The sequence below is a fragment of the Solanum verrucosum genome, unplaced genomic scaffold (assembly GCF_900185275.1).
Source record: "Solanum verrucosum unplaced genomic scaffold, falcon-dt-bn FXZP01000103.1, whole genome shotgun sequence".
NCBI classification, from domain to species: Eukaryota; Viridiplantae; Streptophyta; class Magnoliopsida; order Solanales; family Solanaceae; genus Solanum; species Solanum verrucosum.
In genome coordinates this window covers 204329-225571 of record NW_026020048.1, presented here as the reverse complement: position 1 = coordinate 225571, position 21243 = coordinate 204329, and the positions used below count along the sequence as shown (strand labels likewise).

General features: G+C 33.3%; 1 protein-coding gene and 2 pseudogenes across 1 annotated transcript in view; all 3 read left to right on the top strand.

Annotated features, from left to right (window-relative positions):
* The first annotated feature begins 352 nt into the window (after nucleotides 1–352).
* LOC125822885 (chlorophyllide a oxygenase, chloroplastic-like) lies at nucleotides 353–4299 on the top strand (annotated as a pseudogene).
* A 470-nt stretch (nucleotides 4300–4769) lies between these two features.
* On the top strand, nucleotides 4770–5832 carry LOC125822884 (putative glycerol-3-phosphate transporter 1; annotated as a pseudogene).
* A 6466-nt stretch (nucleotides 5833–12298) lies between these two features.
* The window catches only part of LOC125822706 (uncharacterized), a 14506-nt gene continuing 5561 nt past the window's right edge, over nucleotides 12299–21243 (top strand). The window contains exons 1-3 of the mRNA XM_049502137.1: nucleotides 12299–12442; nucleotides 12532–12817; nucleotides 12911–13001. Of these exons, the coding sequence (XP_049358094.1) occupies nucleotides 12299–12442; nucleotides 12532–12817; nucleotides 12911–13001 (521 nt within the window). The remainder of the gene's footprint in view (nucleotides 12443–12531; nucleotides 12818–12910; nucleotides 13002–21243) is intronic.

Genomic DNA, 21243 nt, shown 5'->3' with positions numbered 1-21243 from the left:
AAAAGTCCTACTATCAACCAAAGGAGTTAAGTTATATAGCATGTTGTATAGGTTATAGCATTTGTTTCAAAGTTAATTAACTTATTTTTTTCATAACTTGATAATGCAAAATGAATATTTATATGCACATGCCAACACAATACATAGGAGATGAAGGAAGAAAACGAGTGCGCTGGGGAGAACATGAAGAGTCTCAATCAGGATTAACATAATTCATAAGCCATCTCTGTTGTTTCTTGACAAACTTATATCTAATCTTCAGTATCAAGTGCTTTTAACATTGTTTAAAGAGTGAAATATGTTTCTAGAAGTGGTAGCATAGTTCTCATGACCATCCACTAACAGATTGCACATGGCTGGTCTGGGAGGTGCAAAATTCGCTTTTCTTAGTGCAATAGTTGGGAGAACTGCAGTAGCCTTGTACATATAGAAACATGAAGTGGAAGGATGACCACAACTTAATGCTATAGTACATTGTGCAGGAAAAGTTGGACAATCCTCTATTTTTGGTTATTTAAAACAATCCTGAGGGTATTTTCGTCTTTTCACATTTGCTTTTCTCTGACCACGCTTCTACATCATTCTTTCCTTTTTGCTTCTTCTTCTCTTCTTTACTCTGAACAGTGACTAAATTTTACAGAAAAGGAAGAGGCGAAAGCTAAAGTAAGTAGCAATGTCAATCTTTCGCTCTGAATCTTGAGTTTGTCACTAAAGTTAAGTTTTTTAACTCTTATTTTTCATCTCAAATTCTCAAATTTCATATTTTTCAAGCAGCCATGTTTCCTCTCGCCTTATATATTTCACTTAGAAATTTTATTTGCATCCGTTTTAATTAAAATCTTTTTTTTAATATATTTTTCCCTTCCTCAACAATGTGACTTTCGAGTTTCGAGTTTCTTATCCTTTCAACTGGTGTTACAAGTTCAGGTATGTCTTTGCCTAAATCTTTTGTTTCTTTTTCCATTTCGTCTTTTGCTACTTTTATTACTTTATTTTCTTAAAAAAACTCCATGCCAAGTAATAAATAGCCTTTCAAACTCCGAGAACTTAGTGGTAATACTTGAGTTCTTTTACTAATCGGCAACTCATTAGTAAGTTTATTAGAGCTATATTCAGCTATACGCCAGCATTTCATGTCACTTTTTTTTTAAAAATAAAATAAATATATTTTCTCTGAATAAAATAGTTATATGCTTCAAGCTTTTTGCACTTTGGTAATTGTTTCCCAGAGTGGTAATCTTGAGAACTTTTTTGCAGTTTATTTCACTGCGGCGTTTATGCATATTCCTAAATAGTAAGTCTATTTATGATTTCAATGTGTTTCAGTGCAAATCTACTATATATTATAAAAAAGTGTGCTTTACTTTGTTATTGTTTTCAATGTAGGTTGTTGTTATTGTTCTGTGCCTAATTGTTGACGGATTATGATCTGGGTTATTGTGTCATTATAGGCGAGGAGCTGCAAATTTTGCAATGGAAAGTTCAAATATGCACTCCAGAAATTTCAACAGGTTAGTATTTTTTGTAACTTCTTCGGTAATATCCGTTGCAATGTTCCTCATTTGGGTGTCTACTAAAATAAAGTGAAATGGTGCTAGCTTCGGCCATCAATTTAACATGCCCAAAAATCTTGGGTATTATGCTGTTGACTTCTATATGGTGTGAAATTGACTATAATCAGGATGTTGACGTTGGTCTACACTAATAAAGGGAGCACATAGACTTCGAATAAACAAGCAATTGTGAAAGCATCTTAGTGATAATAATAAATGTATTAGATTTTCTTCTATAATGAGTAAAATATGGCTAATCTTTGTACAATAATAGATTTTGAGTGAAGTTTGTTAGTCTTCATCTTATTCTCCACCGCTTTCTTTTTAAGTGATGCTAGCCTCACTTTCTCACTCAGAAATTGGTAACTTAAGTTCTTGTTCCCTGCCAAAGTCACCATCCAACTCGAATTATGAGAGTACGAATAATAGAACGGGTGTATCATTAAAATCGTTCGGTGCATATTCTAGAAGCATGCTTTTTTTTCTCGCCAATTGCTCTCAAGATCTTTCCCTGGTTTCCTTTGTCATCTTTCCACTTTCTCATGTTGCTGTCTTTCTCTATGATTTTCTTCTCGAAAAGAAAGTGTAACTGCAAGAAAAACTCAATTGCTGGCCATGGACGTCATCAAACCCCTTGACCAGCAAATTTACTCTTTCACTATGGTGTTTAAGGACCTTTATGAAGGCTATAAAGCAATTGGATTGTCAAATTCCAGTGATAAACGAGGTAGTTCTTATCTTCATTTTCAGTCTTTTTTATTACTTCATAATTGTTAATAGATTCTGTTAGCATTTTATGATGGAAATTGCATTGATAACTGTATATTTTCCTAAGCAATTTATGTGGGAATTGTAATGAATTGCCTCAAAACAGGATTTGGGATCTTATTGGTGACTTTACAAAAAATCAGCCCATATTTCTCCACAACCTCTTTCACAATGTCTCCTCTATTTCTCTTGAGAGTTATTTATTGGGTTCTTATCTTTTTGTTTCTTTTTTGTCCATTTTTATCTTTCGTTGATGATTTGATCTTTTTAAATGAAATATGGTAAAGACTTCAACTGTACAACTCAATTTAATTGAGGGTTTAATGAAATATATGTGTTTTACTCAATAAATCAGAGATATATTTTGCATTTCTCCTCCCGTTTTCATTTTTGTAGAGGACATGAAATAGCTGACACTAATTTTATTTGTTTAATGAATTTAATATGGGTGTATTCCACTGCCGGGAAGTGTGAGACAATGCCATCAACAAGATTACTGAATGTAAAGATCAAAGCACTACTCTGCTTTGAGCAAGAAGGAATGATATGGATTTGGCCAGCAAATGATCCACCTGCATCTACCCTTTCTTTTTAACTACGACCTTCTGGATTTCAAATTCATGCAGAGGTTTGAAATGATCACTACCATTAGATTTTCAGTTGTTTATCTTACAACACATGTTTGATTATTTTGCCTTATAACTGTTTTCACTGAAAAGGCAAATACACGATAGTCATGGAACTTCCGATGGAACATGAACTACTTTTAGACAATCTTCTGGATCTTCCACATGCTCCTTTAATTAAGGATGGAGTATCCCAAGATAGTTATGGACATGGTCATATGCTGCTTATAATCTAGACGTTTAGTAATAAATCAATAGTTATTAAAAGAGTGGATTGTTCTTCTATTTATTTTCATATGATTTTTCAGAAAAATATAATTTTTTGGTACAAACTGTGAGTTTTAAGACATAAGAAATTCTTTCAAGTTGTGCATTGTGTAATATATGAAGGTCTACGTACTTATAATATACCTTTAATTTTTGTTTCAGCTTGGTAAAGTTCTTGACTCCTGCATCTGGTCTGCAAGGATATTGGGATCTGTATCCAATAGATATGGTCCTTAGACCACCTTGTATGGTTTTATCCATCATTGGCATTTCAAAGCCAGGTAAATTGGAGGGATAGAGCACCAAGCAATGTTCAGCTTCATCAACTGCATGTTTGATTACCTATATTACGACAGAAGACACGGTTATTATATCGAATGTCACTGGATTTTTCTCCCCTGTTGAAACACATCCCCTTCATGCAATATGTTTGGAGACATTTTGCTGAGCAGGTTGGTTTCTATCCTAAACTTTAACATGATTACATTAACATCTTATAGAAGTCATCAGTCAGTGACATCATGAAATATTGACTGCCTGATCTATGAAAAACTGCATTCTATTCTGGGACATTGGTCTTGGAAATTTAAAACATGCAAAGCATAGAACAAAATCAAAGCTTGAAAGGTAGGATTACCATCACATGGCTCTAGAAGCTCATAGTCGCAATAATTTAGATTTGGAAACTCTCAGATTCCTGGAAGTTGCATACACTTGCCTAAAATAGAACCACATAATTGTGAGCATGATCTTATGAAATAGAATTTTGCCAGAATTATCAAATCAAATTCACCTTCTATAAAAGATGTTACTATATTTTTGCTTCTTCAGTAAGTATAATGATGCAAAGAACTTTCCCTTTCTAAATACAATAAAGAGGTAATCAAAATGAAAGATATGTTCTAACATTTTCCCTCTTCTCTATAAAATTATATACATGTTTTAATGAAGACATATGACTTGTGCTTGGCCAGCAGGATCGCATGCTCAATGGCACCAATAATTGGAACCTGCCAGTGTCTTACAATAAGCTATGTTTTGAGGCTGTAGATAGTGGAACAAAGGAGCTACCATTCTGCAAATAAATATAATTACATCCATTCTAAAAAAAACATAAAAAAAATAAATATAATTACATCAAGTACCAGGTTTACTTTTCAAGATGACTTTGATCTCTTCAAAATTCAGTCAAGTTGCTGAGAAACTCTCACTTTCTGCAGTTACCATATTTTTTTCTTGTGAGGAGATACTTACATGATCTCCGCCTCATCATCTAGAACTTAATTTGTGCATTTCTAATCATTACTGTCGGAAGGATCAAAGATCCTTACATCGTGCAGGCTCGAGTGAATGCCATGCTGCAATATCTATGTGATGAGGTGCGCTCTCTAGCTAAAGAAAATGACTTTTTATTCTTTAAGGGTATTTTCTTTATCCTATGTCGAGTGGTGTGCACTTCTGTATGCCTAAGCCATATTTGGACCTTCACATAAAACCTCTCTTCCAAGCTAACAGATACATATTTGATACAGAAAATTCTTATGGTAATTGATTAATGTATCCACTTCATATAGATTTTGGCTACCATGCTAATTGAAAAACCACAAGCATTGTGAAACAAGCACTTGATCCCCAATCCCGTGGGTTTGGTCCTAATTTATCGTGGCAAGGTAATAGTATCATTTAGAGATGGTTGGTTTCCATTTAATAGCCCTGATGGAAATGGTAATCTTGATGTGGCTTTCCTATTTGTGTCTGCCATCAAAATGTATATCTCAGGGCACTTAGGCTATAGAATGGATTCAATATTTTTTTCTACAGTGGAAACATTAGGAATAGGTTTATTTACAACTCTTTTTAGACTTGGATGTTGGGCAACCGTCCATATTTCCTATTACTATCTGACTATCCAAATGGTTGCTGGATTGTTCCAACCCACTGGATGTCCTTCAGTAGTTGCAATGATCGGGAATTGGTTTTGCAAAGAAGAGGTGACTTATAATGAGTATTTAGAATGCTCACACATCTATTGGGAACCTTACGGAGTACTTAGTCGCATCAATATTATTTAAATACGGATGGGATCGGTCAATGATTGTTCCTGGTATCCTTATTGCTTTTAGTAACATGATAGTGCTCCTATTGTTACCCGTTCATCCGAAATCATTTAGGTAATAAAAATGAAGTGTTATCTCCAGGAAAAGAAGACGAGGAATTGAATAAACCTCTCTCAAGATCAAACAGAGAAGAGGAATCCGCTGTGGGTTTTAGAGAGCATGGAGGATTCCAGGAGTTGCGCCATTTGCTTTTTGTCTTTGTTTGGTGTCTTACACATTTCTCTATTGTGGCTGCCATACTACATTAGCCACACAAGCATGCTAACTGTTCTACGCTTGTCATGTTAGATATGTTCCAACGAGGAATCTGCTAACTTATCAACATTGTTTGATGTCAAAGGGGTAGTAGGTGGAATCCTCACAGGCTATATATCTGATCAGTTTGATGACAGAGCTATAACAACTGCTAGCTTCATGTATTGTGTTATCACAGCTCCATGCCTATTTCGAAGCTACAGACACATCTCCGTGACTATAAACATCATCCTCATAATAGCCTAACATGTGTATTAGAGGAAATTTCAAACTTCTGAATACTTGTATGACATGTATAATCTGAAATGGATGAAGACCACCTTGTCAGTACACGTTTCACTTCCATCTAGAAATTCCATCATCCAATTTCCCTTCTACCTTCTCTATTTGTTAACTTGAATAGTTTTTTTCTATGATTTACCTTGTAATGTGGATGTATAATTCAATTAACTCTCATTAAGCTTTATTGAGGTTTAACAGCTGAATTCTTGCGTTATTTGTTTATTTATTTGTAACTCCTAACATGCCTTGCTTGAACATCTCATTCGAAGAGCTTTGAGATTTTCTATTTTTGCTAATGCAGTAGTGACACAAGAAGTTTGTTCCTATACAATATAACTGATTTTACATTCTATTTTTTTCTCCTAAAAGATTGCAATGGTGTTTTACCCTTTTTGCTTATGAGTATTTCTTCAATTGTCTTGCAGAATTTTACGGGAGATTCTTAAAATGATTTGAAAATATTTATTGGAAATCATATTGACAAATATTTACTTAACATGAATAGCATGATACTATCCCTCTTAATTTGACAAGCTACAAATTTGACCCATTGTTGGCACTAAATCAGATTATGAGTACAAACGTTGTGCTTCTATAATGTGGTCATTTCGCTGAATAGTAATTAATTTGGACTCAATATTAAACTCCTAAAAGATTCATAGTTCCCTTGATATTGTGTCTACCTTGTGCATATCAGTTGTATCAGCTGTCGAGAAAAAGTTGTCGAAAATATTATTGTCTTCATGTAAGATGACATGCATTGCTTGCAATGAAGAGAATCCAAGACCAGAGTTATCATTAATAATCCTGCTGGTGAGGATGTTTACAAAGGAGTCCCTAAGGTAGGTGTTTTTTGTCATTGTTTAGTATGTTCCTAGCTCAATTTTTATCGTGAATGTGCACCATTTTAGCTGAAGATGAAATGTTGTATCTGTAATATTAATGGGAGCAGCTTTGGTTGTTGGTTTGTTTTTGACTTTCTAGATATATTGTTTATGTGTGTATGTAATATTGTGGTTCAGGTTGTGTAGAATTGGAGACATTGGAGGGTGGCGGAGAAGGAACACCAAATAGCATTATGCCTATATGATCTATGAAGACATTCCCCGCATAAACTTATTAAACAATCTTTTTGCATAAATATAGCTGGAAATCTTTTTAGTTGTGTATATATGTTCATGCCGCCACTACTTTAAAGCGTAAAATGTTGGGCCCGTGCTTAGCACGGGCAACACTCATCTAGCCTATATAGAAGAGGGAGTTGATGGGACTAACACAGCACAAATGGATGGTACCAAAAGCAGTTTATATGGTACTATATGACGGAAGGAGTTATGTGTGAAGAGGCAACATCAAATGGTCCTTTGAAATGGGTCCACTAATGGATAAAATATTGCATGATCAACTTTTGCTTTAGAACCCACCAAGGGCATATTTGGAAATCTAACTTTAATTATAAGAATAATATTACTATAATTTAGAATAAAATTATATATATATATATATATATATATATATATTACTTTACTTTACTTTACTCCTTATTAGAAGTGAGACTTTAGAGGACGAACATGACACTACAAAGTTGTACACAAAGCATTTCAAATTGTACTATAAAATTCATTGTCGCTCATTAATTGTACACGTGTCTTTCTATATATACAACAACCCACATGAATAATTACTTTTCTTACTTTTTTTCCTCAGTTTCTCTCTCTATATATATATATATATTCATTTTTTCCCTTTTTTTCTACTTTCCATTCTCCCATTTTACTCTCTTTAGTTTATCTTTGATCTTAAATTTTTCATAGATCTTTAAAATATTTTGAATTATTAATTATTATGAATTATAATATTTTGATTTTTACGTAGTTTACAAATATATAAATTTCATTTTAAAAAAATTTAAGATACCATACGCAAATTTACGATCAAACTTAAACTATTTGATTCTCGAGAAATAAAAAGTGTCACATAAAATGGGACAGACGAAGGATAACTCTCAATTAAATTTATTTCACTTTTTATTTTCCATTTTTAACATAATTTTTCAAGTTGGATTTCTAGGAATTCTATTGTAGACCCATTTAAATTTTACCTTTTTGTTTTAAACTAGAGAATTTGGTCGCACTTCGCGCGATCATTAAAAATTAAATATTTTTGATTAATTTTATATTTACTCTGTTGTTTAATCGTAATATTATTGTTTGTTTTAGTACTATGAAGATTGTGAAAAAAATAAAGCTTTTCAAATTTTACATCTATTAAATGAGGAAGAATATATTTTTTATCAAATAAGTTCAAATATATTTGCTAATAACAAATTCTTCCATTGCATGAAGTTGATCCTTTAATATATAATATATATTTTGGTGTACCATTCTCCTTAAATGTCTAAGAAATATCTCATAATGTGAAATAACACTGTAATACTCCCTCTGTTCCTAATTACTTGTCCACTTTTAAATTGACACATTTATTAAGAAATCAATTAATCACACAGTGAGTTTATCATTTTTATCCCTATTAATTATGAAGTAGATGAAAAGTTCTGCAATTTTCAAAGTAATTAGTGATTTAATTGAGGGTATAATAGGTAAAAAAAAATTGCTCTTTGTTGATTTGTTAAAATGGACAAGTAATTAGGGACAACTATAAAAGGAAAAGTTAACAAGTAATTAGGGACAGAGGGAGTACTAAACAAATGCATCAGCAAATCAAATTTATATTAAAAATATATTGAATAATGACGTAATAATACCTTAATAGAATTTCCTATCTATTTTTTTGAAATTTTTTTTTCACCCTTTCAATTTTGTTATATCTTGTTATTTAGTAGAATAATCATCATTTATTATATTCTGCTCCACCTTAATTTGTACCATCAGAGTCAAAATAAAAATTCATTGAAAAATGACAGAAAAAATAATAATAGTATATGAAAATTAAAATAAGGTACAAGAAAAGCCTTTTCACGATAATTTTTTTGAAATATATTGATAACAATTAAAATGGAGCTGTTATTTTATCTTTCAAATTAAGTTTGAGTGAATTGAATTAGTAGAATGAGAAAAAAATATTAAACTCATAACTTTTTTATGTTATTAAATGCATTTTCTTTTTAATTGAGTAGTAGATTAAAAGTTCCGAATTAGGATATTAAAATAATATCTTACTCTCTCCTTAATTATTATGGTATTGCAAACATTTATTTTCCTTAAATGGTGATTCATTTTCCATTTACAGTTATATCCAATTAATTTCTAATGTATTGAATGCAGTTATGGAATATGAAATAATATCTTTATCTTTCCTGAATCATAATAAAATTATAATTTAACATTTATTTTTCTGAAATGATAATTTTGTTTTAATTCCTAGAACATATTGTTTACTATATTGAATGTAATTATAATAAAACATATTGTATTTAGTATGACAAAAGAACTCAAAAATTTGAAAAATTAGATAAATAGTAATCTTAGCTTCTAAGAAATGTCACATCATCATTTACATATCCAACTTTTATATATATATAAAAGAGTTAAAAAAGAAAAAATAAGTGATTTAACAAAATTATATAAATAACATTACTGATGAGATGAAGATTTAGAAAAAACGTCAAATAAAGTAGTAGTATTGATGATGATAAAAGTTAAATAAATCATTTTTTCTATTATTTAAACTTTTAACATAAAATTTCCAATCTTTTAAAATTAAAAATAAATGTTAAAAATATAAATAAAAATCGAGGCAATAATTATTTTAAAGAAAAATATAATCAAAATTGTCAGAAAAAATTGATAAGAATAAATAAGTATCTATTGCTAAGAATGGTGTCACTACATTTTCTATTTTAACTTTATTGTTACATATGGATAGAAACTTTTAGAAGAAGAAATGATCCAAAAATTTAAAAATAATGATTCTTTAAATGGTGATTCCTTTTCCATTTACAGCTTTTCAATTAATTTTTAATGTATTAAATATGGTTATGGATATTGGAATAATATTTTTATCTTTCCTTAATCATAATAAATTATATTTTAACCTTTGTTTTTGTGAAATGATAATTTTCTTTTCATTCGTACAACATATTGATTAATATATTGAATGTAATTATAATAAAACATGTTGTATTTAGTATGACAAAAGAATTCAATTTTTTTAAAAATTAAATAAATAGTAATCCTAACTTCTAAGAAATGTCACAATAATAATAATAATAATAATAATATATATATATATATATATATATATATAAGAAAATGATATAAATTACATTAATGATGAAATGAAGATAAAGGAAAGAAGTAAAAGAAATTAATAATAATATTGATGATGATAGGAGTTAAATAAATCAGTTTTTATATTTTATAAATTTTCAATATGAATTTTTCAGTCTTTTAAAATTAGAAAAAGTTTTAAAAAAAAAAACTAAAACTAAAAATCGAGGCAACAATTATTTTAAGGAAAAAATAACAAAAAATGTCAGAAACATTGATAAGAATAAATAAGTATCTATTGCTAAGAAGCTGTCACCCCACATTTTCTATTTTAGCTTTATTAATACATATAGATAGAAACTTTAAGATGAAGAATGATCCAAAAAATTTTAAAATAACAAATCAATTATGTAAAAATACATGTGTAATTCTTATAAAGTTATAAAAACTAATTTCTTCAAATAAATAATTAAATGAAAGAAAAAAAAGTAATTAAGAAAATAATATAAATAACACTAATTATGAGATTAATAGCATTGATGAGGAAAGGAACTAAATATGATCATCTTTTTAAATTCTTTTTTAAGAAAATATATATAAACTTTAATTAAAGATAAATAAGAAAAAAAAACTTTAATTAAAGATACAAAAAATCAAGACAAAATAAAAGAAGAAAGAAATTAGAAGAATAATGAGGTTGAAAGAAATAATATCTAATTTTCTCTCTTTTCAAATCACAAAATAAATTTTTGCTTGTTCTCCTCCTAATTTGATAAGAATTCCATAAATAGAATGATTTTTTCTCCAAATAATTTTTCTTACCCTTTGAAACACTAATCTGCCTTCTTATAAATTTCTCAACCACAATGAATTTTCTCTCCTTGTAGGTACCACATAAATTAAAACAGAAACAGTAACATATATTGGGCCCCGTGCTGGCACGGGGTTCCATATCTAGTATATATATATAGTACTGATACAAGCCAAATTTAATAGGCTTTCATTCAAGAACAAATTTTGCTCCATTTCTCAGGTATCTTCTCCCTCTTCTCATTTTGATTTTTTCCTGCATCTTCTGCTTATCACCAACACACGAATATTTGTTTTACAAAATTACAGTTATTAGTTAGCTGTTAATTACTATGGTATTACATTTGTACTCATATCGCAAATGTAAAACCCAAACTAATAGCCTCCCTTATCAGTTTCCTCTTTCATGGCTCATATTTAATGCTTTCAATACTATTCATTCTTTCATAGATATACCATGGGCCTACGAATATGCTTTTACCTTAATGCCCAACATCATCAAAATATATCCACGACTGCTGGTTTTTTTTCCCTTTTTTTGGAAATTTTAAATAGTAGCATGAAAGTTTAGTTTGTATGAATAAAGTTTTTCATATCATTGTTCCGAAATATATAGTAGCTTCACTCAACTTTCTGAGATAATTGTTGCTGTTTTTAAATTCAGCAACAACTCCTGTCCCTGTAACAGATTTTTTTCCCTGAAAATCAAATTTTCCAATTGTACCTCGCACATTATTAACGCCTGCTAACTCATTTTATGTTTTCACTCACCTCCACTAAAGACCCCTAACAGATTTACTCATAACTCTACTTCTGCTATAACAACACCATTGTTTTTCCATACAAACTTTATTATCTTTCTGCACTTTATATGTCATGCAACCCAATACTAAGCGGTACAACTGTAAAGTAGTATACTTTCTTTGGTCATTTTGCCTCTACCTGCTTCAACTGTATCCCATTATCAAACTCCCACTTCAACGTTCTAGGATTGTACAACAGTATCTCATCCATCACAAAGAACTCATACGACATACATAGTTATCCCACGAAGAAGGGAACTAAAGTCTATAGTATGATACATCCTCTGTTATCTTTTATGAATTTGTACTGTCTCTTCTGTCTTTGCCCTAACTTGCTCTTACCAGAGTTTGTTAATGCTTTGTTTGTACCACAACAGCTCATTTATGCTGCTACAAAGTGTAGTTCTGCACAGCTTGCTCCTTTCCTCTGCTTCATTTTCCCCTTCTGTCTAAAAGAGCTCAAATATTCTTGCATGCCCCTCATTTTATCAGCCCCATTCATAAAAAAGGCACTAACAAAGTACTTTGAATTAACATTCATGTTATGCTACAGATACTGCTGTTTGGTTAACTATATTTCCCACAAATATGGTGCTACGACTTATCATTGACCAAATAGAACTAGGAACACGAGATTGGATTTGCAAAGTTCAAGTTGTCGAAATAGCCCGCCCCAGAGAAAGCCTTGACAAAAAATGTACATTCCAAAATTTGATTTTGGAAGATGAAGAGGTCAGATCATTATTATATTTGTTGTTATCAGTTTGGTTCTTTCTGTCTCAACATACTTAGTCTCAACTTTGTATAACTCTTACTTTCAGGAATGCCAAATTAAAGCTGTGATGTACAGTGATGAAATTGAGCAGTATGCAGATAAGATTAAACTCCTCCATACCTACCTCATCTCTACTGCAAAAGTGAAAGTCCCTCCCACTTCATACGGCAAGCCAATACATAAACTTTACTGGATTCTTGACAAAGAAACAGTAATTGAAGAAATCAAACCATCTCACACAGTTGAAAAACGCCTTCCACTGCCAACAAAGCTAAATATCACAACCTTTGACCGTATTCCTCATCTAATTGTTGATTTTGCTGCTGAAATAGGTATATCCATCGTTCTAGCTATTATCAGCCTGAGATATACATCTGCCCTGCTGCACAGGACTTGCAACAGTTGATTATGTCTTCTATGTGCAGATATACTGGCAATTGTTCTTCGTTGTGGTCCTCAAAAAACCGCTGGTCGCAGTCATCATAGGTGTCGAGAAATGACCCTTTGTGACAATCAGTAAGTATAGCATTTGCCATTCTCTTTTGCCCTTTTCTGCAAAAGTTTCAAATCAGTAACCACTTTTGCCCTTACTGTGTTCACATCATCAATTATCCTCTAACCATTTGTAGACAATAAAATTCGCGTCGAGAAAACAATAATCAAGAACGGAAAATTATAGCAACAATCGTATTTATTATTTCAAAGTGCGAGTGTTACAATCTCTATGATTCCTCTGAATTCGCCTTTTCAAATATGATTCAAGGGCTTTAAAGCTTGATCTTGAATCTTTGATGAATTTGAACTTTGAACTTTATCTTGATCTTGACTTTTTGCTTGAATTCAAGGGCTTCGAGCTTGTTCTTGAACCTGATAGTCTTAATCTTGATCGTTCTTGAACTTAAATGCTTGAATTCTTAAACTTGTAGCTTTATAGAGAATTTTATGGCGTTTGTACCACGGATTTTCTCTAGCTTCTTGTTTAGAATTTTCTCCTGTCTTCTTTTTGAATTATGAAGACCCCTATTTATAGTTTTAAAATAGGGGAGTTGTGATTGGAATAGGATTTCCTTCGGCCAATCAAATTTAAGTGACATGGCATATGGGCTTTATGGAGCGGGCTTTAATTAAATTCCTATTTTGAATTTAAATAATTAACTCAATTATATCAATCCATAATATTTATTTGGACTAATATATTAATGAATTTAATATAATCCGAATCATTTTATAAATTTATATTTAATAAATTTTAAATGATTACAAATGCCCCCTGCTTCAAGTCTTGTCGAGATATTTTATCTTTTAAAGACTAGGCTTGAAGCATTAACCGGTTACTAAATTGATCTTGAGTCAAATAAAATAAACTAATCCATGCGATTTATTTATTTAACATTTCACCGATTGCTTGAAAGATTTCAATCAATATTAAAAGTATATATATACATATTATACTGCCAAAACTTTAGGCATATACTTTAGATGGTCTTTTGGACGGAGGGAGCTAATTTAAGGGCCCACATTTTAATTTTCCTTTATTTTTTTCTAATGTAGGATTAATTGTGATAGAGCCATCGTTTCATGTCTTCAAACTTGTCAAGGATTAGGCAACAAATTATTTCAACGCCACCAACCTTTCCTAGTTTTATTCGTAGTGACCAATCGCCTTAGTTAAAAAATGAATTATAATTGAACTAGGAATTATAATCCTACTCAATTTCATAATCATATATATATATTTTATTATCTTTGTCAAAAAAGAATTGTAATTGAACTAGGAATTGTAATCCTACTCAATTTCAATATTTATATACATGTTTTATTGCCCTAGCCAAAAAGGAATTGTAACTGAACTAGGAGAATGATGTTATTCCCACCATATGACATCTATAAATAGACACATTATCTCCACAATTTTATCTTCAATTACAGATTGTGAGCTACGAGCCTATGACGAAAGAGACATAATTCAAGGTAATCTCCCTCTCTTTTTCTGATTTTCGTCACTTTTTCTACAGCTTGACATGTCTGTCGTAGAAAATTCATATCTCATTGTAGAAAAATCAAAATCATGAACGGTTTGATTTTCTAGAAACTAGACTTCTCGATCTCTAACATATCCAAAATTCAGAATTTAATACCTTCAGAATCTTTTTAGATGATATTTTGAAGTTAGCTCTAGATTCTGTCATGCTAAAAATTTCAGAGTTGTGCACCTTTACTAAAACTCTGATGTCTTGATGTAGGAATGACGAAATCACAAGCAGCTTGATTATTTTGAATCTAGACACAAAGGTCTACAATATATCCAAAATTCAAGATTTAATACCTTCAAAATCTTTCTAGACGATTTTTTTTTTTTGAAGTTAACTTTAATTTCTGTCATGCTGAAAATTTCAGACTTGGGGCTTTACTAGAATACTATGTTTAACGTCCCCGCCTTGAAAAAAAATACTACTCTCAAGGCGTTACAAGGTCCCGAATACTTAACCAACTTGAGGCTTTACTAGAATACTATGTTTAACGTCCCCGCCTTGAAAAAAAATACTACTCTCAAGGCGTTACAAGGTCCCGAATACTTAACCAAGCTTGAGGCTTTACTAGAATACTGTGTTTAACGTCCCCGCCTTGAAAAAAAATACTACTCTCAAGGCGTTACAAGGTCCCGAATACTTAACCAAGCTTGAGGCTTTACTAGAATACTGTGTTTAACGTCCCCGCCTTGAAAGAAAATACTACTCTCAAGGCGTTACAAGGTCCCGAATACTTAAACATAAGGTGTGAAGGGATGTGTTTAACGTCCCCGCATTGAAGATCACTTGCTTGAGGCTTTATAAGATCTTTTTAAGGATAAATCCGCAAAAAGGCCAGCTTAAGGTGCAAAGGGACAAATTTTGTCCACCTTAAGGCATGGAAATTTAAAGATCCTTTTAAGGATAAACCCGGAGAAAGGCCAGCTTAAGGTGCAAAGGGACAAATCTTGTCCACCTTAAGGCATGGCATTTTTTTTTTGTTACACCTGGCCCGCAAGAGTATAAACTGTGTACGGCATACAAAAAATAATCCATCTAAGGATAAATTCGTGAAGAGGTCAGCTTAAGGTGCAAAGGGACAAATTTGTCCACCTTCAGGCATGGAAATTTAAAGATTCATTTAAGGATAAATCCGCGAAAAGTCTATCTTAAGGTGCAAAGGGACAAACCTCGTCCATCTTACGACATGGAAATTCAACGACGTGCACATTTGGAGGATTTGGTGACTTCTACTTACATACTTGAAGTCCTACTTGCACACTTAGAGGATTCAAATACTCCAACTTGTATACTTAGAGGATTCAAATACTTCAACTTGTAAATTCGAAGAATTTAAAGACTTCAACTTGCACACTTGGCTAAATTTAAAGACTTCAAGCGTGCTATTAAAGAAACTCATATTTTATAAGGGTTTGCCCCCTCCATTGACCAATCAATACTTCGTACAAGTCTAAAGTATGATGAGACAAAAGATAAAACCGAATACTTATTGCTTTGACTGACATGTGACAGATCAAGTGGGAACATTTGATTTTTTGACACTCATGCAACTGAACTTATGATATATTCTAAGCGCCTACGTACCTCAGTAAAGAGGATCAAGTCACAACGTAGTTCTGAGGGATTGAGTGATTTTTTTTATTTTTTTTTATTTTTTTTATTTATTTATTTATTTTTTTGTTGTGCCGTACACAGTTTATACTCTTGCGGGCCAGGAGTGACATGCAGTTTAGGCTCGTACCTTAAGGAGCATCATTTTACTTCAAGGATAGTACCTCTTTAGGAATTTTGCATTAATAGGACCAATCCTTACGCCATCTGCATCAACAAGCTTGTAAGCACCATGTGAATATGCTTCTTGTACAACATACGGTCCATCCCATTTTGAGGTAAATTTGCCTCCAGACTTGTGCGAAGTAATGATGGGTCTTCTTACAGCAAGAACTTGATCTCCAACTTGGAAACACCTCAAGCGAACTTTCTTATTGAAAGAACGAGATAGACGAGCTTGATAACATTCAAGGTTTTGTTGGGCTTCTAGCCTCTTTTCGTCAAGTGCTTCTAACTCAGCAAGACGCAGTCGAGCATTTTCTTCTTCAGTGAGCCCTTCTTGAATAGCAAGTCTTAAAGAAGGTATTTGACGCTCGAGTGGCAGGACTGCTTCAACTCCGAAAGCAAGTGAATATGGTGTTGCTTGAGTTGGTGTGCGGTATGTTGTCCTATATGCCCACAAAGCTTCTTCCATTCTTTCATGCCAATCCCTTTTGGATTTGGAGACAACTTTCTTCAGGAGGTTGCATAGAGTCTTATTGAACGCTTCAGCAAGACCATTGGCGGCAGCATGATACATAGAAGATTTACGCTGCTTGAAACCAAAGAGATCACAAATTTTGTTCATTAACTTGTTATCAAATGGCTTGCCATTGTCTGTTATTATGTAGCGAGGGATGCCAAAGCGATAGATGATATTCACTCGGATAAAATTTGCAACATTCTCTTTCTTCACTTCTTTAAGAGCGACAGCTTCAGCCCATTTTGAGAAGTAATCTGTTGCAGCCAAGATGTACAAGTGTCCACCAGAAGATTTTGGTAGTGGTCCCACAACATCCAATCCCCAAGCGTCAAATGGCCAAGATGCGATAGTTGGGTGCAATACTTCAGGCGGTTGATGTATGAAATTTGCATGAAATTGACAAGCATCGCACCTCCGAGCATAATCTAAGCAATCCTTCACCATGGTTGGCCAATAATACCCCATCCTTTTTATGTGAAAGTGGAGTTTCGGTCCAGATTGGTGTGATCCACATACTCCTGAGTGTGCTTCTTGCAGAGCTTGAATTGCCTCTTCCTCTCCCAAACATCGTAATAGTACACCCTCAAATGATCTTCTATATAATGTGTCCTTGTAGTAAAGGAAGCGAGGTGCACGACGACGAATATTAGTCCTTCTCCTTGGATTTTCTGGAAGTATCCCATAACACATGTAGTCAATAATGGGTTGTCTCCAATCTTCCTTTACGGCTTCAGAAACAGCAACGAGATGCTCAAGCTCATTTTCTATATATTCTTCCTCATTTGGCGGTGGTACTATCCATCTTTGACATATAGTAACTTTTGTTTGATCAGGAAGGGTTAGAGTTGAAGCCAGGGCAGCCAATGCATCAGCTTTCTTATTTTCCGTTCTACGCACATGTTGAAGGGTTACATCTCCAAGCCATCCTATCAACTTTTGGGCATAGCCATGATAAGGACACAATTCGGGCTTCTTCACCTCATAACTCCCCAAGAGTTGGTTTATCACCAATTGAGAGTCACCAAAGACTTGTAAGTGTAATTGCTTCATATCGACGGCCATCTCAAGTCCAAGTATCAATGCTTGGTATTCAGCGACATTATTAGAGCAACATTGCTTCAAAGTAAAGGAGAATGGTAGAATCTCTTCTTGCGATGTGATGAACACTACGCCAGCACCAGCTCTGCCACGATGTGCAGCCCCATCAAAGTACATTTTCCAAGGAGGTTGAATTTCAATAGACATCGCATCTTCATCAGGAAGATCATCAGTTAACTCCCAATCATCGGGTATCGGATGGTCTGCCAAGAAATCCGCTAATGCTTGTCCCTTCATAGCTTTCTGAGGGATGTACACAATCTCAAACTGTTGGAATTGGAGGTACCATCTTGCTAGTCGGTCACTAAGGACAGGTTTTGACATAACAAACTTGATGGGATTTGCTCTAGAAATGAGGCGGACAACATGCGCTTGAAAGTAATGCTTCATCTTTTGAATTGAGAAGACAAGTGCCAAGCACAACTTTTCAATTGGCGAATAGTTCAACTCATTCGGTGTCATCGTTCTACTTAAGTAATAAAGAGCATTTTCCTTACCTTCACTGTTCTCTTGAGCTAGTAGGGCTCCTACAGACCTTTCTTGTGCCGCAATGTAGAGTATCAATGGCTTTCCAGGTATAAGGGCTGCCAAAACTGGAGGTTTTGCTAGATACGATTTGATACTTTTAAAGGCATCGCTACATGTTTGATCCCAATTAAAAGGAGCACCTTTCTTCATGAGATGACCGAATGGTTGGCATCTTCCCGCTAGATTTGAGATGAATCTCCTCAAGTAGGCTAACTTTCCTTGGAGACTTTTTAACTCATGAATATTTCGAGGCTCAGGCATCTTCGATATTGCATCAACTTTGGCTTGATCAATTTCAATTCCTCGATGTCTCACAATAAAGCCAAGAAACTTGCCAGAAGTAACTCCGAAGGCACATTTCAATGGATTCATCCTTAGTTGATATCTTCGGAGCAACTCAAACACCATTCTTAAGTCTTTCAAATGATCACCCCTCCTTCTCGACTTCACCACCAAGTCATCAACATAACATTCAACATTTTTGTGGAGTAAGTCATCAAATATATTTTGCATAGCCCTTTGATATGTAGCACCAGCATTCTTTAAACCAAATGGCATCACTTTGTAGCAATAAATACCCTTAGGTGTGCGAAATGCGGTGAGTTCTTCATCCTTTGGAGCCATGCGGATTTGGTTATAGCCAGAAGAACCGTCCATGAACGACATCGCCTCATAACCAGTGGTGGCATCAATCATCAGCTCCGGAATGGGAAGAGGAAACTCATCTTTAGGGCATGCATTATTAAGATCTCTAAAGTCAACACATACTCGAATTTGACCATTCTTCTTCCTCACAGGAACAATACTTGAAATCCATGTAGGATATTTGACCTCACGAATAAAGCCTGCCTCAATAAGTTTGTTAACTTCATTTTCTATCAATGGAACCAAGTCTGGCCTAAAACGTCTTTGAGCTTGCTTAACAGGACGAGAACCATTTTTGACTGTCAACTGATGGACCGCTACTTTAGGATTCAATCCAGACATTTCTTTATAACTCCAAGCAAATACATCCCTGTATTCTTTGAGTATATTCATATAAGCGGCTTCTTCATCAATCTCTAGAAAGGCACTCAAGTAAGTCGGCATTGGGTCTTCATCAGTGCCAAGGTTAACTTCTTTCAAAGGATCTATTGTGGTCTTTACTCCTTCTTCAAGTTCCGGTGGAGCATCTCTAGCATCTTCCTCTTCTAACGGATCATTGTCATTGACAGATATATGACAACACCAGACAACATCTTCTAACTCTTCATCAATTTTCATTTGTGACAAAGAATCGTGCTCATTCTGGATTGTAACATGATTTGAGGAGCCTACACTTTCTTCATCTTCATCGCGCTCCTTGGTGTAAACCACAGTGTGAGCCTTTGCCTTGAGCTCTTCTTTACACGAAACCACAAGTTCCACCCACCGCCTCATTCTAGAAGGAATCAAACTTTTGAAATCCTTTCGAATCAAATGTGAAGTAGGCGTTGTAACTTTTAAATAACTTCTCATATTCTTGTTTTTCTTCAATGGACCTAACCTCTCAAACACAGAGGTTCTTGCAGGCGATTCTCCAAGTCGATCAAAGACGGAAGGCTTTTTGTTGGGAGTAGCGACATCATCTTCAAAAGTTATATGGTTATTGCTTGCCCTTCTTATGGAAATGCGAATTGGCGGCGGTTGGCTATAGCCTAGGCCTTCACGTGCTTGCCTAGTTGTATCTTCTGATGGAAGTTTCCCTAACATTGATGGCTCATTAGGGTTGTACCCAGCCTTCACAAATAACTTGTAAGCATTGGGATCAAAACCTTCTCTTGTGCGAATTGTAGGGAGTGTTATATCTCGCACTTGATTTTGAGCGATTGACTTTCCTTGCAGTTTCGGAGGCAAGTTTATTGCATCAATCCGTCTTATAGGAAGAGTTAACCCTCTCAATGCATTTTCTTGAAGGTTAGATGATTGATCTTCTTCTTTCTTTACTTTTGGAACATAGCGAAGTCCAGAAGTCAGCTTTTTCTTCGAAGACATGATCTTCCCTTCATTAAGATTGGGACAAGGTTCTTTAGGGTCAATTTTTACCTTTTCAACAGCTACATCGATTCTTTTGCTTATGACCTTATCGGACATGATTGGTTTTACATCATTAGACTTGGACCCCTTAACAACATAACTTTTCAAATAGGATTTCGCATCGGCAAAATGTGTCTCAACTTCGGTGAAAGGGTTATCATCTGCAACTATCTTCCTTTCAATTCCATCTTCAAGATATTTCAAACATTGATAGTAAGAAGATGAGACAATTCTATTCTCATGTACCCAAGGCCTGCCAAGTAATATATTGTATGACGTCTTTGCATCGATCACATGTGTTGACACCCAATTTTGGACCTCCACAATATATATTAATTATCGAGCTTCTTCAATTTCAAACGATTTAAAATAATTAATTTTATAAAAGTAATAATAATAATATAGTTTGCAAGTTATTTTAACTAGTTTTGTCACTTTTATAATTTTTAGATAGTATATTTGTTTTACGTAATTATGTGTATAATTAGTGTTTCTTAAATATTTGAAAATCGTCTCAAAGTGATTTTAATTTTTAGTAAGTATTTTGTTAAATTAGTTTAGTTTAAATTATGGTTATAATTTTGAATCATTAATTTACAATTAAGTTAATTATTTTATTTCGTTAAGATCAAGAAACTCATTAATTAATTAACGTTAATATATTTTATTTAAATTCTAGCCGGATTCACTAAATCAACTCAATTCGATTATGTTTTAAATTTCATATGACCATAATTGTAATTTATTTAGTCAT